Below are 27,578 nucleotides of genomic sequence, written 5' to 3'. Positions count from 1 at the left end.
GAAAATAAAACTAAGGTATAAAGAATTTAAGTACCTTGTCCAAGGTCACATAGGTTTCAAACGGAGACACCAGTATATAAACTCCAGCAATTCGATTCAAAAGCCTATGTACTTTCTCTTTTATGATTCCACCTGTGCTGTAGCGCACCTTTGCAAATTACAACTTGCTATTCTAGTAAGGCAATTTCGTCACTGTCCCTCAATACGCCACTTTCAGCCTCAGCCCTCAGGCTGTGCTTACACCCTGTCTCCTTCTAATGTATTAAAATCCCACCCATTCTCCAAGGCCCAGTTCAACTCCAACATGCTCCAACTTCACGTTCCCTGACCACCCCATAGCATGGACCACCGCCTCTGCTGACTTTAACCCTTATTCATAGGCTTTCTGATGTTATTTATGTCTATAGCTTATCATCCCCCACCTAACAAATGTCCAGAGGGCAGGAACAACCAGTTGTACCGGCAACAATGCTATACTCATAGTGGGCATTTAATAAATGCTTGCTGAAAAGCACAAATGCAAGAGTACTATGCAAAATGAATGCCGTGAACTTCACAAGTACTAGTTTTTTAACCAATGTGTGTACACATACATAATTACACAGGTATTATCTCCCTGGAATCTCTAAGCTATGTTCTACAGGGCTGTGGAAATGAATGAAGCAAAATATCACTAAAACTCAAAATAGCACATAGCTTTTTGACCTTTGATTGTAGCATTAACATACATGCAGAAAAGTGCAAAAATTATAAATGTACAGCTCAAAAAATTTTCACAAATGAACACACCATGTAACGAGCAACCAGATCAAGGAAAAAAAAGTTACACCCTAGAAATTCCCCTCATGCCAGAAAGGTAACTGCTATTCTGACTTCTAACACTATAGATTAATTTTGCCTGGAAAATCATTTTAAATTATTATAACTGTATCTACCTGGGAAAACAAATATATGACTCAAATACATCATTAAAAAAAAAAGAAAAGAAATGGTCCACTCTGCCTAAGTCTCTCAGAAAATGGCCCTGAACACATCTCATACATATGTTCTTATGGGAAATTATTGGTGAAATTGTTAGAAATTAGTCAATCAACTAACTTCCAATACGTGGAGTTTCTATTAAGTACAATGTTTGAGATCAATAGCAAAATAGGAAAAAAAAAAAGGAGATTTCACACACCACCACCAGCTGTGATTACATGCACAAATAAAACTTGACAAAAGGTGAAAATGCTAATCATCTCTTGCTTTGTTATGGTATAACCTATAACTCATAGGGGAAAAAAATCCATCACTCAGTCCTTTTCTACTGTCATCAGCTAGATCCCAAGACCCGACCTTTACTACCCACCTGCTTGAGCTCACCAACCTCTGTCCCATATTTTTTTTTCCTTAAGCACTTCTTCCCTGCTTATCTCTTAATTCAGGCAAATGGAAACCGAAACCATCCCTTACACAATAGCAACTGCCCTGAGGCCTCCAGCCAGCCCAGACTACCCAGACCAGTTTGAGCACAGATGGGCCATGGGGTGACCTCTAGAATAACCCACAACTATCTTTATCTCACTCTAATAATGAAATCTCCACCCAAGGAGGACACAAGCCTCATTTACATAACATACAATGTATGTATAGGCATGTTTTCTTAAGGCACATGTGGAGCCTTATGCTCGCCTGTACAATGACAAGGATCCCCTTTTTAAATATCCTAACCCTAGGGGCGCCTGAGTGGCTCAGTCATGAAGCATCTGCCTTCGGCTCAGGTCATGATCCCAGGGTCGTGGGATCAAACCCCACATCGGGCTCCCTGCTGGGCGGGAAGCCTGGTTCTCCCTCTCCCACTCCCCCTGCTTGTGTTCCTTCTCTCGCTATGTCTCCCTCTGTCAAATAAATAAATAAAATCTTAAAAAACAAATAAATATACAAATAAATGAATAAAATCTTAACCCTAAATAAAAGGAACCCATGCACCCTTGCTTGGGGAGTCACAGCTTTGGAAGTTACCATCCGTGATCTCCTTATTTGCTGCCAATAAAGTTTCCTTTGTGAGTCAATTCACCTGGGGTAGTTTCTGTGACTTACCAAGGAGTGAACTCTCGTTAATTTGGTTACACTACTACCCTGTAGGCCTCCTTACCTGCCCAGTCCAGGAATTCAACACACTCGGTCTGGGAATACCGAGCAGCAACATCTCGAGCTCTTTCTTCCCGGAAGTTCAACGCTTCTATATCAACGTCCAACTCCACCAGTGCTTTCAAAGTTTCCAAACGACCCCAGGCTGCGGCACAGTGTAAGAGTGTGTAACCTAACCAAGAGAATGAAGATGGTCTGGTCAGATAGACTACATTGTTTCAGGCTGTTTTATTGAACAGAAGATCATAATGATCAAGTCTTGAACAATTACTGTGAGGTAGCACTATTCTAAGTACTTTATATATAGTACACTCATTTAGTTCATAAAAACCCTATGAGGTCAGAATTATTATAATCCCCAGATAAGTAAACTGAGGTCCAGAGAAGACAGAAACTGAGGTCCAGAAACTGGCCCAAGGAACATAGCCAGTAAATGATGGATGCAAGATACCAACACAGGTAGCCTGAAGTCTGAGCTCTTCAACATCTGCTAAGGAAGACAGCAACCTCCCTAGAAGTAATCTATTTTGGAACGCAATTAGACCCACCACTCTAGTCTAAGGGATTTTCAGCAAACTAATTACACTAGCATTATTGTTAATGCAATCATAGGAATTATGACAACTGTGTATGCCTTTGGTTTGGAAATTAATCATTTGAATTAAAACTGAAATCATGACCCACCAAATTAGAAAGTTGTTTTTTAGATTTGCTGAGGCAACTACTATGAGAGTAAAAAACAAGAGAGGCATCATTAAAATTTTTTTACACTAATCAAGTCAGAAGTTCCTTGTTTTAACTTACCCACAGGATGTATTTGTGACTCATTTAACTGGCCAAAGAGGCTTGTACTGCTACAACAAGAAGAATTGAGCAAAAGAATGAATAGATGTGTTGACTCTACCATGTATCAGGCACTTTATGTACTATAATTCGATTCAACCCCTTCAAGAACCTTATGAGGTCAGTATTGTTAACCCCATTAAAAGATACAAAGGACAGTGAAGGTCAGAGAGGCTAGACCTTGCCCAAGGCTACACTGGGAGCAAGTGACCAAAGCAAGATTCAAACCCAGGTCTGTTGCCAAATAAAGGATTTCTAAGGAGTAGGAAACAGCACCTAAATGCTTGTCACTGAGTAGAGTAGGGAAAAAGAGAAAAGTGATTCCTCTACTTCCTTCCAGAAACCTCTCCCTGGCTCCCTACTTGCCACATTCCCACAATCCCACGTCTGTTTTACATCAAGTTGTAAACTACCTTTGTCTTGAGGATATCATAACCTGAAGAGTTAGTAAGGGAATCAAAAGGAACATCAAGTGATCTACTCCAGGATCTGCCAAAATTGGAATTACCGCTCCTTCATGGCCCAACTTCTTTTTTTCTTAATATCACAACAAATGAGAAATTTCAAAAATGAAAAGATAGAGACTAGCCCAAGAATTTCATTGTGCCTTTATCCTCTACAAAAAAAAAGAGAGAAATACCCTGATACCACCCTCGTTGTTCTTGCCTTCTGCCTGAAGATGGAAGTCATCAATCAGCCAAAAGGTCTAGGGCCCCTGATTTGCTGCGGAGGGAGACACTGTCTACAGACAAGATGCTGCTCACATGAGCCAGAGGCCATTCCAAATGAGATGTTCTGGCTCCTTACATTGCTTTTCTCAAGGCTGAAGTTAAATGCCACTGGTAACATCTAATTTTTTTTTCCTATTTAATATACATAGCTTAAAAACAAGAAAACAAGATTTCTAAACAGAGGCTTTTAACAAAAAAATTACATGTTTTTAAAACAACTTTACATATTTTTCCCCTTGTTGGGATGGTCTGTTTTCTAGAAAGAAACACACAGATCCTTGTAATACATTAACCCCATTGCCTTCCCAGAAGAAGAAAAACAAATAAGATGATTTCAAAAACATCCAGAAGAGAAAGAGATTTTCCTAAAGTCCTCCCACAATGTTAGCAATGAGCATTGGAACCCAGGAGAGGGATACAGAGGGCCACACGTTAGAAATCCCAGTAGGAAGAAAGGTACCCTAAATGGAACTGGGAAGGACTGGGGTTAATTCTGAGAGAAAAAATACTCTCTTTGTGGAGGACTTACTGGTTACTAAATACAGAGCGAGTCAACTAAGCAGGTAATTCCTAGGAGGCAAAAGATCAGACAGGAAAAGGAATCTTTTCCTCTATGTAGGCAATGTTCTATGTGCTTCACAGCTATGAACTCGTTACCATCCTATGAAGTAGGCACTAGCTTGTTCTCATTTATAGGTAAGAACACAAAAGCACAGTGAAGGTAAGTACTTTTCTCAAGGTTGCTATACGTTAATAAAGGTATATGGTGAGGTCAAAGTCCAAAAACAGGGATGATGAGTCAAAAACAAATAATAGGCCATGGAGCAAAATACTCACCTATCTAGAATATTTCTCACAACCCACCTACCACGCCAGTACCAGATTCTTTGAATTCCCTAATCATGTTCCATGCCTCTGCAACTTTGCATATGCTGGGGGTTTTTCTACCTGAAATAATCACAGTAATGGAATAAAATAATTCCAGTATAAATTTAATGTTTACTTAGTATTAATACTAGTATTTTATAAAATGGAGTACAGAATTCACTTTTTTAATTAGTGAAACTATTTAATACATTTTAATGTTAATACATTATGAAAATGTATAAACATAAGATATCAAAAAAGCATTAAGTATGAAATAGAAATGTTAAGTATATATTTTCATTCTACTAGCAATATAAATTGTCAGATAAAACGAACAAAAATTAGGACTCCTCGGTGGCTCAGTTGGTTAAGCATCTGCCTTCAGCTTGGGTCATGATCCCAGGGTCCTGGGATCCAGTCCCGCATCGGGTTCCTTGCTCAGTGGGGAGCCTGCTTCTCCCTCTGTCGGCCACTCCCCCTGCTTGTGCTCTCTCTCTCTGACAAATAAATTAAAATCTTTTTTAAAAAGCTAACAAAAATTAAGGATAAAAAAACAAACACTATAAAAATAAAGAAATGTAATTAGTCATGAAAATTTCAAATGAAACATTTGATTTTTCTAAGTGTGTCAATGGTATCACCAAGATATTTTTGTACAAATTTTTTTAGCTACTGAAGTTTTTCTCACTCAACATTAGTTAGAAGTGGTTATAAACTAACATCAAGTATTTTCTTTCTTTTTTTTAAGATTTTATTTATCTATTTGAGAGAGAGAGCATGAGAGCAGAGTGAGGGACAGAGGAAGAAGCAGACTCCCCACTGAGTGGGGAGTCTGAGGCGGGGCTGGATCCCTGGATTCCAAGATCATGACCTGAGCCGAAGTCAGGCACTTAACAGACTGAGCCACCCAGACATCCCAACACCAAGTATTTTCCTTCAAATTATCTCACTTCTAATTTGAAAAGAGGGAGATCTCTGAACAGTTTTTTGCTTTTTTGCAAACACTGAAATCTTTTTATTAAAAGTAAGCTGTAGGGGCACCTGGGTGGCAGAGTTGGTTAAGCGTCCAACACTTGATTTGGCTCAGATCTTGGAGTTGTGAGATCAAGCCCCACATCATGGAGCTTGCTTAAGATTCTCTCTCTCCCTCTGCGCCCCCCTCGCTCTTTCTCTCTCTCTAAATTTAAAAAAAAAAAAGAGTAAGCTGTAATTTTTTTCCACAGAGAAAACTTTGCTGGTTCATATTTGTCTTTTTTAGTCTTTTCATATACAGAGATTCCATTTCAGTTTTCTGATCAATTTCAAAACCATGAGATTCACATTTTACTTAGTTGGGAAGTTTTTGGACTCGAATTATTCTTATAACAGAAATTTTGCAAAACCACAATGTAGACCATCTAAATTTGTAGACCAGTTTGACTTTTTGTATACATAGAGCAATTAAATCATTACTATTTTTCTCAATCCATAAGTGACTCAGATTTCATTTTTGAAAAACAAATAAAACTATTAGACCTACAAAAAGACCAGTATTTCAGTTACCTAAAATAGTGAGCAAGTATACCAGAATATGAGCAATATTGTGACACTAAAATCGGACACTGCGATTACTATACTGTCTGCCATGCCCTATCCCTCAACTCTCATCTGTCTGAACTCTTGGTCATTCTTCAGGATTCAATAGAAATATTGCCTCCTCTATAAAACCTTCCCTGACCATGTCCAATACTTCCAGGTAAAGTTGACTTATCTCCCCTCTAAGCTATTTCATACTTTATTCCATGATATAGTGATTATTTACATAGCTGTTTTCTGCTAAACTGTAAACTTGTCCAAGGCTGAATTCATTCAGCTTTCTATTCCCAGTTCCCAGCACAAGGTCTGGCTATTCCACCACCCTTAATAAATGTTTGCTGATTGCATGGGGAGACAAATTTTAAAATGGTAATTAGTTCTGGTCACACTTGTTTGAGTATGGTCAGGTTTAGTGACCAGAGCCCTGCCAGAACCAGAGGAGGTTCCATCATCAATAAACTGCCAACTGCAGAGACCTATCCTTGGCTCAAGAAGAAAACAAGGCACTTCCCAATAGACCAGAAGTCAAGAGAACAGAGAGCTGAGACTATCAGAACTGTTTCATTCTCCTCCTTTTGGATTAAGTGTCCAATTCTCCAGTATTTAATAAGAAAGGAAATTGTGAAAGCAAACATGATTCATCAATCACCTTGAAAACCATTTTCTTTCCTTTCCACTTCTGAGTATCATCCACAAATAAATGGCATACATCTTCTTACTTTATAGAGACATCTATACTGCAGTCCTTCAACTAAAAGTCTTTTAATTTGAGGCCAATGACTTCTTATGCTCCAATACATCATCAATGTTCACATATGCACACACAATGAATATTATTCAGCCTTTTAAAAAAGAAGGAAATCCTAAAAAAAAAAAAAAAAAGAAGGAAATCCTGCCATTGCAACAACTTGGATGAACCTGAAGGACACTATGTTAAGTGAAGTAAGACAGAGAAACCCAAATACTGCACAGTATCACATATATGTGGAATCTAAAAACAAAAAGAAAAAAAGAAAAAAAAAAGTTGATCTCATAGAAATAGAGTAGAACAGTGCTTGCCAGAGACTGAGAGGTGGAGAAAATAGGAAGAGGCTGGTCAAAGGGTACAAACTTTCAGTTATAAGATGAATAAGGCCTGAATAATAAAGTCCATATATGAAAAACCCACAACTAATATCATTCTCAATGGGAAAAAAACAGAGCTTTTCCTCTATGGTCAGGAACAAGACAGGGATGTTTATTTTCACCACTGTTATTCAACATATTACTGGAAATCCTAGCCACAGCAATCAGACAACAAAAAGAAATGGAAGGCATCCAAATTGGCACAAAAGAAGCCAAACTTTCACTATTTGCAGATGACATGATACTCTATATAGAAAACCCAAAAGACTCCACCAAAAAAATTGCTAGAACTGATACACAAATTCCATAAAGTCACAGGACACAAAAACAACATACAGAAATTTGTAGCATATCTATACACCAATAATGAAACAGCAGAAAAAGAAATGAAGGAATCAATCCCATTTGCAATTGTACCAAAAACTGTAAAATACCTAGGAATAAACCTAACCAAAGAGGTGAAAGACCAGTACTCTGAAAACTATAAAACATTGATGAAAGAGATGAAAATGAAACACAAAGAAATGGGAAAACATTCCATGCTCATGGATTAGAAGAACAAATAGTGTTAAAATGTCTATATTACCCAAAGTGATCTACACATTTAATGCAATCCCTATCAAAATACCAATAGCATTTTTCACAGAGCTAGAACAACCAACCCTAAAATTTGTATGGAACCATGAAAGACCCCAAATAGCCAAAGCAACCTTGAAAAAGAAAAGCAAAGCTGGAGGTATCACAATTCTGGAGTTCAGGTTATATTACAAAGCTGTAGTGATCAAAACAGTATGGTACTGGCACAAAAATAGACACATAGACCAATGGAACCCATACTATATGGTCAATTACTTTTTTGACAGCACAGGAATGAATATTCAAGGAGAAAAGACAGTCTTTTCAACAAATGGTTCTAGGAAAACTGGACAGCAACATGCAAAAGAATGAAAACTGGACCACTTTCTTACACTATACACAGACATTAAAATTATCAATCTAACAAGTGAGTAGTGATAGTGTTAGTGATAGCTCATTGTTTAAATTTGCATTTTTAATAGTGAAGTTGACATTTTATATACTTATTGGCCATGAGCATTTCTTTTCCATGAATTAACTGCTTGTCCCTATCCTTTTTCTATTTTTCTATTGGGTTCAATTATTCTTATTGATTAGTAGATGGTCTTAAGCAGATATATCCTTTGTGGGTTGAAAAGATATTACAAGCATCCTCTTGTAGTCTGTGTGTTACCTTGTCACTTTGTTTATAGTATCTTTTGTATATAATTTTAAATTTATATATATACAAAACATATATATCTTTTCTTTTAATGGTTTTGCTATTACTTCTTGTTTTAAGATATTGAGTAACATCTCAAGAATATAACAATCCTCCTCTATCTTTCACAAAGTTTGAAGCTTTTTCTTTTCACATTCATATCTTGCATAAACCTGTAATTGATTTTTGTGCATGGTACAATATAGGTATCTAATTTAACTTTTTTTCCAGATTAATAATCACTGTTTTCCACATATTAAATATTTCATCATTTCCCCACTGAAATTTAGGGTCAGCTTCTCAGTTTGTATTTTTAAAAAAACCTAATGTGATATAACAAATTGATAAATTAATTTGGATTTAAATTGCCATCTTTATGATATTTAATCTCACTGTGTAAAACATGTACACAATTTGGGTCTTCTTTGATGTAACTCAATAAGGTTTTAAACTTTTTGCCATAAATGTCTTGCAATTCTTTTGTCAGATTTAGTCCTAATTTCTGTATGGTTTTGCTGTGAATAAGATTTGTATTTTTATTACCTTCCCTGATTGTTGATGGTATATAGGAAGCTACTTACCTGGGGTACTGATCTTATGTCCATATTCTTGCTAAATTAAATTCTATTAGTACTAATAGTAGATTCCCTTGGACTTAAATCTATATCCCTATGAACAATGAGAGTTTTATTTCTTCCACTCAAATTCTTAAACCCAGCAGTTTGCTGGTAAATGTTTACCACTAGTTCTCTGGAGAGAAATCCCTGATTTGTACCATTAGCAGTTTCCACGATATATACTCCTAACATGGCCAACTTCAACCTACCAGTGTGATGTCAACCAATTTACAAAACCCCTGAAATTTTAACAATCAGCTGACAAGAGCTGGTAAAAGCCAGCTCCAGCACATACTGTGTTATGTCTCTTATTTATTTTTCTTATCTTACTGCACTTGCTAGGACTGCCACTCTAGTCATTAATAAAAGCCAGGATAGGGGCGCCTGGGTGGCTCAGTCGTTAAGTGTCTGTCTTCGGCTCAGGTCATGATCCCAGGGTCCTGGGACTGAGCCCCGCATCGGGCTCCCTGCTCAGCAGGGAGACTGCTCTCCCTCTCCCACTCCCCCTGCTTGTATTCCTTCTCTTGCTGTCTCTTTCTCTATAAATAAATAAATAAATAGATAGATAGATAAATAAATAAATAAAAGCCATGATAAGGGTGCCTGGGTGGCTCAGTTGGTTAAGTGTCTGCCTTCAGCTCAGGTCATGATCCCAGGGTCCTGAGATCGAGTCCCATGTGGGGCTCCTTGCTCAGCGGGGAGCCTGCTTCTCCCTCTGCCTGCCACTCCCCCTGCTTGTGCTCGCTCGCTCTCTGACAAATAAATAAATAAAATCTTATTTTAAAAAAAGCCATGACAGTGAATATCATAGTCTTGTTTCTGACTTTATTTTTTGAAAGATTTTACTTATTTGAGAGACAGAGATGGTGAAAGAGAACACAACCAGGGAGGAGAGGGAGAAGGACTTCCTAATGAGCAGGGAGCAGGTAACCCTACACAGGGCTCCATCCCAGGACTGCTGTATCATAGACCTGAGCCAAAGGCAGATGCTTAACTGACTGAGCCACCCAGGTGCCCCTTGTTTCTGACTTTAAAGAATGCTTCTACTGATTCAATACTGAGGTGCCTGGGTGGCTGACGGTTAAGCGTCTGACTCTTGATCTCAGCTCAGGTCTTGATCTCAGGGTTGTGAGTTCAAGCCCCACAATGGGCTTCACGCCCTACTTGAAAGAAAAGAAAAAAAGAAAGAAAGAAAGAAAGAAGAAAGAAAGAAAGATTCAATTACTAAGTAAGTTTGCTTCAGGTTTTTGATAGAGAGCCTTAAAATTAAGGAAGGTTTCTTCTATTTCTATTTCCCTAAGAGCATTCATCATGGATGAGTGCAACATTTTTTTCAAAAGACTTCCTACATCTTTTGAAATTATCACGTGGTTTTGTTCATTCAGTCCTTTAATGTAGTGAATTATACTAATATTTTTTTCTAATGTTAAAAAGCAGCCTCTCATTAATGGACTAAACCCAACCCAGTACATTACATTTTGTAATACATAATCTAGATTCAATTTGTTAATATTTTATTTTTTTTTAAAGATTTTATTTATTTGAGAGAGAGAGAATGAGAGACAGCATGAGAGGGAGGAGAGTCAGAGGGAGAAGCAGACTCCCCGCTGAGAAGGGAGCCCGATGCGGGACTCGATCCCGGGACTCCAGGATCATGACCTGAGCCGAAGGCAGTCGCTTAACCAACTGAGCCACCCAGGCACCCTGTTAATATTTTATTTAAGATGTTTGCATCTTTGTTATTAAGTGAGATTGGCCTATAATTTTTCTTTCTACTACGGCCATTAAGCAGTTTTCCAACTCTCTTTTTCAATTCTCTGAACATTGTATAAGACAGAGATTACCTTTTCCCTAAAAGTGCAGTAAATCCTACCTTTTAAAATGTCTAAGCCCAGAGTTAGGTGGGGGTGGGGGAAAGAGGTCTATTTTTATTACTTACTCATTTTTTCAAAATAACCATTGATCTAGTCAAGATTTCTGGTTTTTTCTTGAATTAATTTTGGTAATTTATACTTTATAAGAAAATTGTCCATTTCATTTAAGTTTTCAAATGTCTTGTCATAAAATTATTTATAATATTTTCTAATGATTTTTTTCTTCAAATTTTTATTTAAATTCTAGTTAACATATAGCGTAATGTTGGTTTCAGGAGTGGAATTCAGTGATTCATCACTTACATATAATACCCAGTGCTCATTACAACAAGTGCACTCCTTAATACCCATCACCCATCTAGCCCATCCCCCACTCACCTCCCTCCAGCAACCCTCAGTTTGTTCTCTGTGGTTAAGAGTCTCTTATGGTTTGTTTCCCTCTCTCTCTCTTTCTCCCCCCTTCCCATTTGTTCATCTGTTTTGTTTCTTAAATTCCACATGAGTGAAATCATATGGTATTTGTCTTTCTCTGACTTTTACTAGCATAATACATCTAGCTCCATTCACATCATTGCAAATGGCAAGATTTCATCCTTTTTGGTGGCTGAGTAATATTCCATTTTATACACACACACACACACACACACACACACACACACACACACACACACACAAACCCCACATCATCTTTATCCATTCATCAGTCGATGGATGTAATGATTTTTTTTTAAGAGTTTTATTTATTTATTTGAGAGAGAAAGGGTGAAAGAGAGCATGAGAGGGGAGAGGGTCAGAGAGAGAGCAGACTCCCTGCTGAGCAGGGAGCCCAATGCGAGACTCGATCCTGGGACTTCAGGATCATGACGTGAGCTGAAGGCAGGTGCTCAACCAACTGAGCCACCCAGGTGCCCGATGTAATGATTTTTTAAGTCTTAGTTTTTCCTATGTGTATGCTCCATCTTTCACAATGTAATTATTATTTATGCTCTCTACCTCTCTGATATTATCAAATATCAAAAATTAACAAATATTATCAGAGGTTTATCAATTCTGTCTTTTTCACTAAATTAGATTTTGGTTTGTTGATCCTCTCTTTTGTTTCTTTATTTTCAATGTCATTACTTCACTTCTACTTTTTTCCTATTTTTCTTCTACTTTCTTTCAATTACTTAGATTTGGGGAGTTTTCAACCATTATTTTTTTAATCAGTTCTGTTGCCCCTTCCTCTCCCTTTGCCTCTGAGACTCCCATAAAGCAAATACTGTTTTGCTTGCTATACCCTGTTCTTTTTTTCTAACTCCTTGAGTTAAATGCCTTGCTCATAATTTTCAATGTTTCTTATATTCTAATATATGTGTTAAACTAGAATATTTTTAAAGATTTTTTATTTATTTATTTGCCAGAGAGAGAGGGAGGGAGAGTACAAGCAGGGGGAGTGGCAGGCAGAGGGAGAAGCAGGCTCCTCGCTGAGCAAGGAGCCACATGTGGGACTCGATCCCAGGATCCTGAGATCATGACCTGAGCCGAAGGCAGATGCTTAACCATCTGAGCCACCCAGGCGCCTTAACCATCTGAGCCACCCAGGCACCTTAACCATCTGAGCCACCCAGACACCTTAAATTTTAGTTTTATTCCACAGGTCTGACATAGAGTGATCCTGTTGTCACTTAAATATTTCATAAGTTCTAGTGTATGTTTTCTGACCCAGAGATGATTGAAAGTGTGCTTTTGTTTCCAAAATTATACAGGATTTTCAGTTATCTTTTTGTTACTATTTTCTAATCTTATTATATTGTGGTCAGAGAACAAAGACTACATGCTGTAGATCCTTTGATATTTGTTGAGACTTTATGGACTTACTTGTGATCAATTTTTTTAAATATTCCATGTGAACATGAAGAAAATGTATATTCCCTATTTGCTGGAGGTCATTTTTTTCTTTTATTTTCTAAAATGACGATGCAATATATTTGCAATCTGAAAAAAAAAAGTGACCGAATAAAAAGAGCTAATTAGATCATGATTGCAAAACTAAAAAAATCTTCAAAGGAAAGAGATAACAATATTATTATTAAGCAATTACTGTATATCAGCTTACTATGTGCCAACTACTGTGATAAGATATTTATATTTACTATCTTATTTAATCCTTACATCCTTTAAGGAAAAAACAACTATTATTCCCATTTTTCAGATGAAGAAACAGAAGCACAAAAGGTTAGGTAACTTGCCAAGTCATACAGCTAATTAAGAGTGAAGTCTGTGAGGGTGCCTGAGTGGCTCAGCTGGTTAAGCATCTGACTCTTAATTTCGGCTCAGGTCATGATCTCAGGGTTGTGAGATCGAACCCAGCAGTGGGCTCTGTGCTGAGTGTGGAGCCTGCTTAAGGTTCTCTCTCTCCAAGTGACAGAAGGTTTATTTGAACAAATTATAGCTGAGAACTTCCCTAATCTGGGGAAGGAAACAGGCATTCAAGTCCAGGAGGTACAGAGAACCCCCCCTCAAAATCAATAAAAATATGTCAAAACCTTGATGTATAATAGTAAAGCTTGCATTCATGCATCTCAAAGAGAATATCCTGAAAGCAGCTCGGAACAAGAGGTCCTTAACCTACAAGGGTAGAAACATAAGCTGGCAGGAGACCCCTGCTCAAGGACCTGGCAGGCTAGAAAGGAATGACATGACCATATTCAATGTGCTAAAACTGGAAAATGTGCAGCCCAGAATTCTTTATCCAACAAGGTTGTCATTCAGAATAGAAAGAGAGATAAAGAGGTTCCAGGACCAAACAAAAACTAAAGGAATTTGTGAACATTAAACCAGCCCTGCAAGAAATAATAAAGTGGGGTCCTTTCAGTGGAGGGAGAGCCAAAATTAACAAAGACCAGAAAGGAACACAGACAATCTACAGGAACAGTGACTTTACAGGTAACACAATGGCACTAACTTCATATCTTTCAATAATTATTCTGAATGTAAATGGAGTAAATGTTCCAATCAAAAGATATACGGTATCAGAATGGATTAATAAAAAAAGACCCATCTTATATGCTGCTTACAAGAGACTCATGTTAGACCCAAAGACAGCTCCAAGTTGAAAGTGAGGGGGTAGAGAAACCATTTATCATGTCAATGGACATCAAAAGAAAGCTGGAATAGCCATCCTTATATCAGACAAACTAGATTTTAAGCCAAAGACTGTCATAAGAAGGACACTATATCATAATAAAAGTGTCTATCTAACAAGAAGATCTAACAATTGTAAATATTTATGCCCCTAACTTGGGAGCAGCCAAATATATAAACCAATTAATAACAAAATTAAAGAAATTCATTGATAATACAATAATAGTAGGGGACTTCAACACCCCACTCTGAGCAATGGACAGATCATCTAAGCAGAAGATCAACCAGGAAACAAGGGCTTTGAATGACACACTGGACCAGATGGACTTAAAAGATATATTCTGTTATATATATTCAGAGCATTTCATCCTAAAGCAGTAGAATACACATTCTTCTCAAGGGCACATGGAACATTGTCCAGAATAGATCACATACTGAGTCACAAATCAGGTCTCAACCAGTATAAAAAGATTGAGATTATAACATGCAAATTTTCAGACCACAATACTTTAAAACTTGAAGTCAACCATAAGAAAAATTTGGAAGGACCACAAATACATAGAGATTAAAGAGCATCCTACTAAAGAATAAATGAGTTAACCAGGATCCATGGGGGCAAATGAAAATGAAAACATGACAGTTCAGAATCTTTGGGATGTAACAAAGATGGTCCTCAGAGAGAAGTATATTGCAATATAGGTCTTTCTCAAAAAATAAGAAAAGTCTCAAATACACAACCTAACATTACACCCAGATCTGGAAAAAGAACAGCAAATAAAGCCTAAATCCAGCAAGAGAAGAGAAATAATAAAGATTAGGGCAGAAATCAATGATATAGAAATAAAAACAATAGAACAGATCAACGAAACTAGGATCTGGTTCTTCGAAAGAATTAATAAGATCAATAAATCCAGGGCGCCTGGGTGGCTCAGTCAGTTAGGCATCTGCTTCAGCTCAGATCATGATCCCACGGTCCTGGGATTGAGCCTTGCATTGGAGTCCCTGCTCAGAAGGGAGCCTGCTTCTCCCTCTCCCTCTGCCTCCTCCCCGCTTGTTCATGCTCTGTCTCTGTCTCTGTCTCTCTTTCTCTCAAATAAATAAAATCTTAAAAAAAAAGAGCAATAAATTCTTAGCCAGACTTATCAAAAAGAAGAGAGAAAGGACCCAAATAAATAAAATCATGAATGAAAGAGGAGAGATCACAACCAACACCAAGAAATACAAACAATTATAAGAGAATATTATAAGCAATCATATGCCAACAAATTAGGTAATCTGGAAAAATGGATGCATTCCTAGAAACATATCAACTACCAAAACTGAAACAGGAAGAAATAGAAAACCTGAACAGACCCATAACCAACAAAGAAATTGAATCAGTAATCAAAAATCTCCCAAAAAACAGGAGTCCAAGGCTGGATGGCTTCCCAGGCGAATTCTACTAAACACTGAAAGAATTAATTCCTATTCTGAAACTGTTTCAAAAAATAGAAATGGAAGGAAAACTTCCAAACTCATTCTATGAGGCTAGCATTACTTTGATCCCAAAACCAGATAACGACCACACCAAAAAGGAGAATTACAGAACAATATTCCTGATGAACATGAATGCAAAAATTCTCACCAAGATATTAGCTAAAAAAACATTAAAAGGATTATTCACCACGACCAAGTGGGATTTATTCCTGGGCTGCAAGGGTGGTTCAACATCTGTGAATCAATCAATGTGATACACCACATTAATAAAAGAAAGGACAAGAACCATATGATCCTCTCAAAAGATGCAGGAAAAACCATTTGACAAAATACAGCATACTTTTTTCAGAAAAACTCTCCACAGCGTAGGGATAGAGGGAACATACCTCAATATCATAAAAGCCATATATGAAAAACCCACAGTGAATATCATCCTCAATAGGGAAAAACTGAGAGTTTTTTCCCCCAAGGTCAGGAACATGACAGGGATGTCCACTCTCACCACTACCGTTCATCATGGTACTAGAAGTCCTAGCCTCAGCAATTCAACAACAAAAAGAAATAAAAGGCATCCAAACTGGCAAAGAAGTCAAACTTTCACTCTTAGCAGACAACATGATACCCTATGTAGAAAACCCAAAAGATTCCAGCAAATAATTGCTAGAACTGACACAGGAATTCAGCAAAGTATAATGCTGAATGTGTGTATATATAGATTTATACACAGTGGAATATAACTCAGCCACCAAAAAGAACGAAATCTTGCCATTTGCAACAACGTGGATGGAACTAGAAGGTATTATGCTAAGTGAAATAAATCAGAGAAAGACAAATACCATATGATTTCACTCTTAGGTGGATTTTAGGAAACAAAACAGAGGAACATAGGGGAAGGGAAGGAAAAATAAAATTAGATGAAAACAGAGAGGGAGGCAAAGCATAAGAGACTCTTAACTCTAGGAAACAAACAGGGTTGCTGGAGGGCAGGTGGGTGGGGGAATGGGGTAACTGGGTGATGGACGTTAAGGAGGGCATGTGATATAATGAGCACTGGGTGTTACATGCAACTGATGAATCACTAAATTCTACTTCTGAAACTAATAATATAGTGTGTTAATTAAATTGAATTTAAATTAAAAAAAGATTCTCTCTCTCCCTCTGCCCCTCTCCCCACCCCCACTCACACATGCATATGCAGGCTCTCTCTCAAAAAAAAAAAAACAGAGTTAAGTCTGTGTACTTAATACTATGCTATACTATATCAACATGTATACACATGCTCACACATTCATATATATGTGTACATATATAACATATGCAAAATATAAAGCAGGCACATCAAATCTATCCAACTTTAGTGATGGTACATAGCATCTTTAGGTAGTCATAAATAATATCAATGAGAGAAAAAAGACAAAATACCTCTGGTGGTTTTTTCATTCAGATTCACACCATATTTTGCCAAAGCTCTAATCACATGACTTTGCCCAGCCATGCAAGCTGCATACAACAAATTTCTCCCAACAATGTCTTCTTCCAAGAGGAGCTGCATGGCCTGTTCATGATGAGGGTTCTCAGGATCCTCAAATATCTTCTGCAAACCTTCTACATCCCCTGTGAGAGCAGGTTGTAAGAGAGGATTAAGAGTGGCTGTTTCCTCTGGTTCTTTTGCTTCTTCATCTTCTTCTTTATCATCTTCTTGCTGTGAGAAAAATACTGATTTTTCTGAACTCTCTGATTCTGGAGGTCCTTCTGGCTCCATTAACTCCCAAAATACCTGAAGCCAAGAAAAAGTAATAGTAATCTACTCAAACAAATCAGTATTTGTTTATCTGCTTATTTCATCAGTCAACTGACAATATAGATGGCATAAAAATACTTAACTCGTTGAAAATATTTATAAGACACTTACTTCATCCATGCAATCAATAAAGTTTATTGTGCAACTACTATAAATCAGCACACTGCCTGAATATATACTAAAATGCTGAATGTGTGATATAAACAATAAATTCAACAGGAACAGAAGAAGAAACAGATCAGTGTGGCTAGATTCATTAGGAAAAGATTGAAAGAGAATGCTAAAGAGATTCACCTGCCTAAACAAGGGTTCGTGTTGGGGAAAAGTCAGAAATACGGAGGGATTACTGGAGCCAGATTAAAACTTTAAAACTCAGGCACTGACATTTAGACAGAATTATTCATTCAGTGATGCTTACTGAAAGCTTACTAATGTACTAAGTGCTATGTAGGCACTATGTAAATTACAGAGAAGAATCAAATTTATTTCCTGCCCTCAACGACTTATTATTTTAAGGGAGAAAATATGACATGCACAAAATAAGTGTGATAAAAGGTAACAAGTGCTAAATATCATAAGACATGAAGTATGCTATGGGAGTTCAGAAGGGATGAGATTAATTCCAGGGACAATTAATCAAGGAATTCGTTGTGCTCAGTCTAGCAGAACACATATTAAATTGGTAATGATTCAGAGCAGAGTAGCATAGTCCCCTCCATATGTATAAGAATGTTTGTAGCATCACTGTTCATAACAGCAAAAATCCTGGGCAGGAGAACAAAACCCAAGAACAGGAGCATAAACTGTAGTGTAGTAACACAAAATAGTATATAGTAGTTAAAATGAATAAATTATAGTGATACCATGTGGAAGGCAACTTCTAACAGGGCTCCCAGTGACTCTCACCCTGTCTCCTGGTATTCATACCCTTGTGTAATTCCCGCCCCTGAATGCAGCCTGGACATAATGACTTTCTTCTAATGAAAATACAGCAACAGTGATGGGATGTCATTTCCACAATTTAGTTATAGCAGACTGTGACTTTGCTTTGTTGGTATTCTCGCCCTGGCTCTTCTTATGTAATATGATGGAGAGGGCCACCTTTCAAGGAAAAGAGGGCAACCCCTGGCCAACAGCCAATAAGGAATGGAAGCCCTCAATCCATTAGCTCATGAGGAACTTAACTCTGCCAACAACCACTGAATGAGTTTGGAAGTGAATCAGCCCCAGTTGAACCTTGAGATGACTGCAGTCGAAGGCAACACCTTGACTGTGGCTTCGGGAGAGATGCCAAAGAGAAAGATCTAGCAAAGCTGTGCCCGAGAAACTGGGAGATAAGGAATGTGTGCCATTTTTAAGCTACGACATTTGGGGGTAATTTGTCACACAGCAATATATAACTGAAGCACACAATATGAATGAATCTTAGAAATATAATATTAATGGGAAAAAGTAGATCCAAAAGATTATATCAAGATATGTTTTTGTAAAGTTCAAAGCAATTAAAATTGACGTTTTAGGAATGCAAATAGACTCATTATTTTTTAAAAAAGAAGAAAAGCAAGATTCAACATAAGATTCAGGATCATGTTTGTGGCAGGAGGGTGGAGGAAGACACAGGAAATGGGATAAATGGATTCATATATTTAGTAAAAAAAAAAAATACAGCATTTAAGCTGGGCCATAAAGAATGGGCAAGATTTGGTCATTCAGAAGTCAGAAGGAAGGGCAATCTAGTTAGACAGAATAACATCTCTATCTACCATAGCCCTATATTAATCTCTACCTTCACTAAATGTGTATACTTGTAAGCTGTTGAAGAAACAAATAGTAAGAAAAATAGCAAGATTGACTTAAAAGTAAAAGATTATTTTTTCACATAACAAGAAATTTAAAGGTGGAGATGGTTCAGCAGCTCAAAAATATAGATGCAAGCTCTTTCTACCTTTCTATTCCATCATAGTGTGTAAGACTTTCATCATCATGGCTATTGCCTCATAGTGACAAAAGGGCTGTCATAACTCCTGGCATCACATCTGCATTTGTGGCAGGAAAAAGAGGGAATCCTCCAGAGGATAGCTATGCCTTTTTTTATTGTTATGTTAATCACCATACATTACATCATTAGTTTTTGATGTAGTATTCCATGATTCATTGTTTGTGCATAACACCCAGGGCTCCACGCAGAATGTGCCCTCTTTAATACCCATCACCAGGCTAACCCATCCCCCCACCCTCCTCCCCTCTAGAACCCTCAGTTTGTTTTTCAGAGTCCATCGTCTCTCATGGTTCGTCTCCCCCTCCAACTTACTCCCCTTCATTCTTCCCCTCCTGCTATCTTCTTCTTTTTCTTTTTTCTTAACATAAGTTGCATTATTTGTTTCAGAAGTACAGATCTGTGATTCAACAGTCTTGCACAATTCACAGCGCTCACCATAGCACATACCCTACCTAATGTCTATCACCCAGCCACCCCATCCCTCCCACCCCCCACCACTCCAGCAACACTCAGTTTGTTTCCTGAGATTAAGAATTCCTCATATCAGTGAGGTCATATGATACATGTCTTTCTCTGATTGACTTATTTCACTCTAGCTATGCCTTTTTAAAAGGAAAGCAAAACAAAATCTTTCCTAACAAGTCCTAACAAAGGCCAGATTGTATCCCTATATGTAAAAGAAGAAAAAAAAAGGGCATGTTTCTCAATTTTCCTGCCTTTATAATAGAAGCAAGCAAGGTAGATAGGGTTGGGAATGGGAGTTGTTAGCCAATCAGCCATGACTCCACCATAAGATGTGGCCCAAACCTTATCTTTGAAATTGTTTCATTTAATTCCCTTCATTTCACAGAATTAATATGGAAAAAACATCCTTTTGAGTGCTAGCATCTAACTCTCCACCCTCCCAACACACACACACACACACACACACACACACACACACACACACACACACTTTCTTAAAGAATCCCCATCTCCATTTTAGAGATTTCTAGTGGAAGATAAAGCTAATTTCCCACTATATAAGCCAAAGGCAAAACCCTCCTCCTCTCCATCTCAGCAAAAGGTTGGGGGCAAGAATATAAATTAGGCTCTGCCAATCAGGTGCTCAGTCGTAAGATCTTGACACTTTTTCTGCTGTTGTTTTTAATCCTTTCATTTTCTCATTCACATATAACATTGTATTAGTTTAAGGTATGCAACATAATAATTTGATCTATGTATATATTATAAAGTGATTATCACAGTAAGTTAACTCCACCACCCCACATAATTACAAAACTTTTTTTCTTGTGATGCAAACTTTTAAGATCTAATCTCAGGCGCCTGGGTGGCTCAGATGGTTAAGCATCTGCCTTCGGCTCAGGTCATGATCCCAGGGTGCTGGGAGCGAGTCCCGCATCGGGCTCCCTGCTCCTTGGGAGGCTGCTTCTCCCTCTGCCTCTCTCTCTCTCTGTCTCTCATGAATAAATAAAAATGAAAAAAAAATCTAAAAAAAAAAAGATCTAATCTCTTAGCAACTTTCAAATACAATACAGTATTATATTTAATTCAATGCAGTATCGTTAACTATAGTCATTATGCTGTACAGTGCATTCCCAAAACATATTTATCCTATAACTGGAAGTTTTTACATTTTGACCCTCTTTACCCATTTCACCTACCCCTAACTCCACCGCTGGCAACCACCAATCTGTTCTCTGTATCTGTGAGTTAAGTTTTTTTAGCTTTCACAATAAATGACCAGGATCTTGACACTTGAACAAGGGACACAGGAACATGAGGCTAGTTGAAGGTCGTTCATCAAGGTGACAGCAAGGGTGTCCTGCTATGAGAACATGCTGTGGTTCTTGCGGTCTGACCCTCCAGAGCTCCCTTGGTTCCTGCTCGTTTCCAGGCTCCTCATGATCATGTGAGCCCCTGATACAGTACTCAGACACAGCTGTCTTCCCTAAAATCTGATCTCCCCTTCTTTAGGAACAGAACCCTATTCTCTTTTTTTTAACCACACATTTTTTAAAAAACAATATTTATATTGTGATAAAACTACTTTCCAGTCTCTCTTGCAGCATGATGTGGCCATATGTCCAAATGGTAGACCTAAGATGTAAGTAGTCATGTAGTATACAACTTCTAGGAAAGTGTAATTCCTTCTCACTGGATTGCAAGCATGATGACTAGAGCTTGCACAGCTAATTTAGACCATGAGGTGGATGTCCTGTCCAAATACATATATATTGTTTAATATATTGTATTATACATAGTACAAATTATTTTTATTGTATTATATAGTATATATTAGTGTATATCTTATTTCAATTTTATATATGTTAATATATATATACATATATATATATCTTCTATTAATAAGGTAACCAACCAAATAACTTATTGTCAGTGGTAATGGACACTTGGACACTTTTGTCCTGGGTACATTGCATATATGGGGTAAATATCATTAACTAAAATACTATTTATCCTTACTACATGTAATATACTGATGTTTTTATTCCCATTATGTATTTTTTAATTTTTCATTTTTTAAGTAATCTCTACACCCAGCGTGGGGCTCAAACTCAGGATCCTGAGATCAAGAGTCACATGTTCTATTGACTGAGCCAGCCAGGTGTGCCTATTCCCATTACATTTTTTTAAGGCTGGTGCAACCCACCAAATTGATTTCGTGATCCACTATTGGGGTACAAGCCACACTGTGAAAAAACATTAGTTTTGAATAACCTCTCTGGAACTATACCAGGAAATTGACAAGAGAGAATTTAACAAAAGTTAGACAGCAGGTGTTTATGGTTTATAGCTTGGGTGACATATGTTTCAATGGACCCAGGGCAGTTCCAGTTATATCTGTTCCCCTGCTGTAATTTTTAACAGCATCCTCTTTTACTCTCAAAGGTGTCTATCATTACCACACAATGAATGGTTTTGTCACCCTATTAATAACATTGTGATCTTCTGGAACATATCTAGGGTTAGAGAACAGAGGCAGAATATGCTTAAAATGCCTTTCCTCACCGGCCTTGTGGGGGCCCAGATATGAGACTTTGAAGATACTGAGAAAATCCTATTTACATCTCATACATATTCCTATTACTAGGCCCAGAATAATGTTTTTTTCCTCCTCTGTTCCTACTATCCAAATCCTATTTAGGCCAAGCTATAAACCTATTTTCTTCCTAAAGCTTCCCTTGACTCCTCTCTAGAATGCACATGGGCCTCTCCCTCCTATGATTTTCAAAGGCCATTATATATAGTCTATAACATACCTTACCAAGGATGGTATTACATTATTTTCTATTTGTTTCAAGTATAGAAGACATCTACTTAATTAGATTATAAACTGGATGGGAGCAAGGATCAAGCCTTACATTTCTCTTGTGCCACTTTCAGTCTTACCACATTCTTGACATGTATGTATTTAATAAATCTTAACATCAACCTTGCAATTCCCACTGCTTTTCTGCACAGTCAAGAACAATGGGAGTTTTGAAGTCAGAAAGACTTGAGTTTACAATCCAATCCTGCAATTTATTAGATGCATAATACTGGGTGATTTACCTAATCTCTTGTAGGAATAACACTAGACCTAGTTTATAGGATTGTTATAAGAATTAATAAATTAGATGATGCATATGCCAAGCATATGTGAACACTCAGGAAGCAAAACCTATCATCATCATATCATCATTCCTCCAGCAAAAGCATTCATGAAATAAAAGATGGTAATACTATTACTTATTGTTTTTCTTTAATACACAGTTGTCCTACACAAGGTGTGAGTAAATTATTTTCTACTCTACCACCACCAAACATTTGATTACAGACAGATTATTCCACATCTAGAGACCAGTGTGGTCCCAGCTTAATTCAGAGATTTGTAAATAAACTAGATCAAATCTGGAAATATAATTCAGGCCAGAATACTCAAAGCTACAGTTGATATACCCTTGAATGGAGCTCAATTTCCATATCAGCCCAGAATTAACATGACTAGCATTTCTCAAATTCCTTGGTCTCAGGGCTCTTTACACTCTTAAAAATGGAGAGCTCCCAAAATTTTTACTTGGGTTATATCTATCAATATTTACCATATTAGAAAAAAACATTTACCATATTAGAAATTAAAACTTAGAAATCTTTAAAATATTTATTAGTTCATCTTAAAACAGTTACATGTTAACATACAAAATATAGCTTATAGGGGACGCCTGGGTGGCTCAGTTGGTTAAGTGTCTGCCTTCCGCTCAGGTCTTGGTCCCAGGGTCCTGGGATGGAGCCCCGCATCGGGCTCCCTGCTGCTCCCTCTCCCTCTGCTGTTCCCCCTGCTTGTGTGCTCTCTCTCTCTCTCTCTTTCATATAAATAAATAAAATCTTTAAAAATATATATATATAGCTTATGAAAAATATATTTTACAAGGAAAATTTGATGAAAAGAGTGGCATTATTTTACATTTTGGCAAATCCCTTTAATGTCTGGCTTAACAGAAAAGAGATGGGTTCAAATACCTGCTTCTGCTTTCATGGCCATGACATGTGCTATTGTGGTATCACCTGTCATTTAGCCTCCAGAAAACCACCATAACATGCGAGAGAATGAGAATACAAAGACAAATGATGTGTAAGAGTTAATATGAAGATAGCTTTACTGGTGAACTCCCTGAAAAATGTCTTAAGGATCCCTAGGGAATCCTCAGGCCATACTTTGAGAACCACTGGACTAAGACAAAGTCCTGGGACTTAAGCCACCCTGGTCTAGGGTCAAACCTTCAAGATTATGCTAGTCCAGATCTGGACTAACTGAGATCAGCCCTTCTGAAATAAAAGGACAAAGTGAAGTCTTCCAGGGCATTTATCCTTAGGCCTGCCTTTTAAAAGACATCTAATCAGGAGAAAAAAAAGTAAACTCTCCTGCCATGTTTGGTGGTCTATTGCTGATTGTTCGGAGATAGAGCAAAGAATTCTATTCTTTGTGGTTTTTCCTTCTGTCATTCGGAGATAGAGCAAAGAATTCTATTCTTTGTGGTTTTTCCTTCTTATAGAAGTTTTAAAATATTTTGAAATATTTTTACTGTGACTATAAGTACTAATAGGATGATCATAGTAACATAGCTTTTCCTTTCTCCCTGTTATCAATATTCTATATATTGAAATTTTTTTAAAGATTTATTTATTTGAGAGAGAGAAAGAGAGAGCGAGCATAGGGAGTGGGAGAATCTCAAGCAACTTTCCACTGCACACAGAGCCCAACACGGGGCTGGATCTCATGACCCTGAGATCATGACCTGAGCAGAAATCAAGAGTCGGACACTAAATTGACTGAACCACCCAGGCGCCCCTATATTGAAAATGTTTAACTCCACTTCCTCACTAATATTTTTGTTTTAGAAAATACTTACCTTCCATGAGAAATATGTAATTTATATTTAACATAAAATGGGTTTATTTTTGTTATTGTTAAAAGAATTAATAAACATGTCTTTAATTCTCAGTTTTAATTTCTAATTCTTACTATATTTTTAATGCTTACTGTATGGCTAGATAAAACCCACATAAAGGAAAGCTCTTTGGGATCAGTAATTTTTTGAGAGTGTAATGAGTCCTGGGACCAAAACATTTGAGGACCACTGTTCTAGGACATGGATGAGATCCAGAAGTGGCAGAGTCTTGCAGGGGCCCTTGCTCGGACATGGTTGCTATAGCAGGGGAAGAAGTTCTGTAGGGAGGGAGGCCTGTGGGTCATACCACCCCACCAGGGTGGAAGGGAAGTCACAAGAAGGTTCAGGGCACTGATCAAACCAGGAGAGATCTGTTCACAAGATACATGACCCCAAACATGACAACGGGACCTTGAACACTTTCCCAAAAATCTTGTGAATCCACATATATCCACATACCAGGACACCATCTGAAGGAGAGAATCGGGGGAGAAGGTATCTGAGAACCTAAGTATTTTTGTATAAGAGAAATTAGACATTAGACAAAGAAGCCAATTACAGATTGGTCTAAACTTTAAAACCAATTGAACATTTCAATTATTTTTTTTCCTAATAATCAATGAGTTTGTGCTCACAAAAGAAACTAGGTCATAGACAAAAATAAATTACATTTTCTTTGCCCATAAAAGTTATAAATCAAAATTGCAACCTAGGGTTGGAACTATGAAGGCAGAACGGCATAGCAGTCTGTGGGTCAGAAGGCCCATGCTTTAGTCCCAATTCTGGTATTTAACAGACTTTTCTGAACTCACACTCCTTATTCACGAAATGAGAACAGCACCTGCTCTACTTTTCTTAATTCATGTTGGAAAAAAAGCAGGTCTAGGGCGCCTGGGTGGCTCAGTTGGTTAAGCGACTGCCTTTGGCTCAGGTCATGATCCTGGAGTCGCGGGATCGAGTCCCACATTGGGCTCCCTGAGTCTGCTTCTCCCTCTGACCCTCTTCCCTCTCGTGCTCTCTATCTCTCATTCTCTGTCTCTCAAATAAATAAATAAAATCTTAAAAAAAAAAAAAGAAAGCAGGTCTACAAACTCTTCCTTTTAACTATGAAGTGCGAACTCTTTCGAGGTTGCTAAGGAACTAATAATAGAACATCCCAGAGGCCACAGTCCTACCCCATAGGCCATTTATTCCCCACAGTGGGGGAGCCACCAGTAAATCAGCAATGACGACGAGATAAGGGATATAATGGAGAGAAGCAAAGAGCACTTTGAGAGTAAGGACACTGGACAGCTAAATTAGACTCGCAGCGGGGAGGTTCGGAAAAGGCTTCCCAAAAGTGGGGACACCCCATCATGGAGTAATAGGAGTCTCAAAAAGAAAAGAAAACGGCAATCCAGGTCATGAGAAACATAAACAAAGGGCAAGGAGGCAGACAAGCTCGAAGTTATGACGAATAGATCTGAAGGGACTTTTAAGCTAACTGAATTCTTTCTTCAAAAAACGTGGTCCCTTGAGGATTTTAAGTCCCCAGCTCAAGGAGAGGGCCCTAAAGGGCAGCCCTCGGCCCCGGGGATTAAACAAAGGAAGGCATGAAGAAGAGCAAACAGAGAGAGGCGGCCACACCGCGCGTCCCAGGAGGCCCGGCCGGGCGGACACCCGTCACTTCTGGACCCCGGTGTTCTCCTTCCGGCCTGAATCCCTCAGGGACCCTCGGGGATCTCCGAGGCTGCCCGCGGGGCGGGAGCCGCTCTGCAAAGCTCTGGGCAGAGGCAAAGCCGGAGGACGCAGGGGTGAACGCCCACTCCCCTCCGGCTCCAGCCCCCGCGGCCACGCACTGGAGCCCCGACCCCAGCCCAAGCACCCACCGCGGCCCTCGGCGCGGGACCCCGACTCACCGCTCCCCAGGCCCCTGGCTTCCGCGGTTACCATGGCGACGGCGCACCCGTGCGCGGTAGCGCCGCCCCGAGCGCTGCGGTTCCGGCTGCGCGCCTGGGTCAAGGTTGCTAGGTGTGAGCCGAGAGAGCGGGAGAAAAACCAGGAGGAATTCCTCCACATGAGTTAAATCTCTGCGTTCGGATGGAGGCGTGGGGGGTGGGGGGGGTTGTCTTTATTTTGTAAATTTTCTACCATATGGTCTATATTTACTTTACAGTTTAAAAAAATAAAATTTAAAAATAAGGCGTGCACATTGGTTGCAGGTCCCTCTTAAGTCTTATCTTTGGCCTTTGAACTAACGAATTTTTCCAGAAATACGAGGATGCTTTCTGAAAACTACGAAAGACTGTAATATAACGGACAGCTTGCTTAATTTTCTAGGCGTTAGAGGTCTTTTTCTTATGGTTTATGGTCATTGTCACCAAGTCCGTTTCCTGAGACCTCACAAGTCCCAAGTATGTCAGGAGCGGAAGGGCCTTGGAAATTAACATCTAGCTTGGTTGAGGAATTTAAGATCCAAAACAGAAGACGTTTCAGAAGGGAGGATGGGAAGGGGTGGGACAGGGGCATCAAAAGAAGCCAGCAGAGAAGAGCCACGCTTACCCAGAAACTATATAAATGTCCACATTAATCAGAGGGAAGACCCGAAAGTTTTGGTCCTGAAGACAACTAGTGGAGGAAAACATTCGTTTCTTTACTATTTCCACAAGGAAATAGTTAAGGAGGAGGTAATATTTTAGAGGAGCT

The 27,578-nt window shown here is 38.3% G+C and overlaps 1 protein-coding gene across 1 annotated transcript in view; it reads right to left on the bottom strand.

The window, feature by feature from the left end:
- The window catches only part of ANKRD45 (ankyrin repeat domain 45), a 49,991-nt gene extending 23,109 nt beyond the window's left edge, over positions 1–26,882 (bottom strand). Inside the window, exons 1-3 of the mRNA XM_027613887.2 lie at positions 26,792–26,882; positions 17,066–17,420; positions 2,138–2,305 (exon numbers count right to left, since the gene is read on the bottom strand). Coding sequence (XP_027469688.1) covers positions 2,138–2,305; positions 17,066–17,405 — 508 coding nt within the window. The 5' untranslated portion in view covers positions 17,406–17,420; positions 26,792–26,882. The remainder of the gene's footprint in view (positions 1–2,137; positions 2,306–17,065; positions 17,421–26,791) is intronic.
- Between the last annotated feature and the right edge of the window lie 696 nt (positions 26,883–27,578).

The sequence above is a fragment of the Zalophus californianus genome, chromosome 10 (genome assembly GCF_009762305.2).
Source record: "Zalophus californianus isolate mZalCal1 chromosome 10, mZalCal1.pri.v2, whole genome shotgun sequence".
NCBI classification, from domain to species: Eukaryota; Metazoa; Chordata; class Mammalia; order Carnivora; family Otariidae; genus Zalophus; species Zalophus californianus.
Note: the sequence above shows the minus strand (reverse complement) of the source record. Positions and strands in the feature narration are given on the sequence as shown.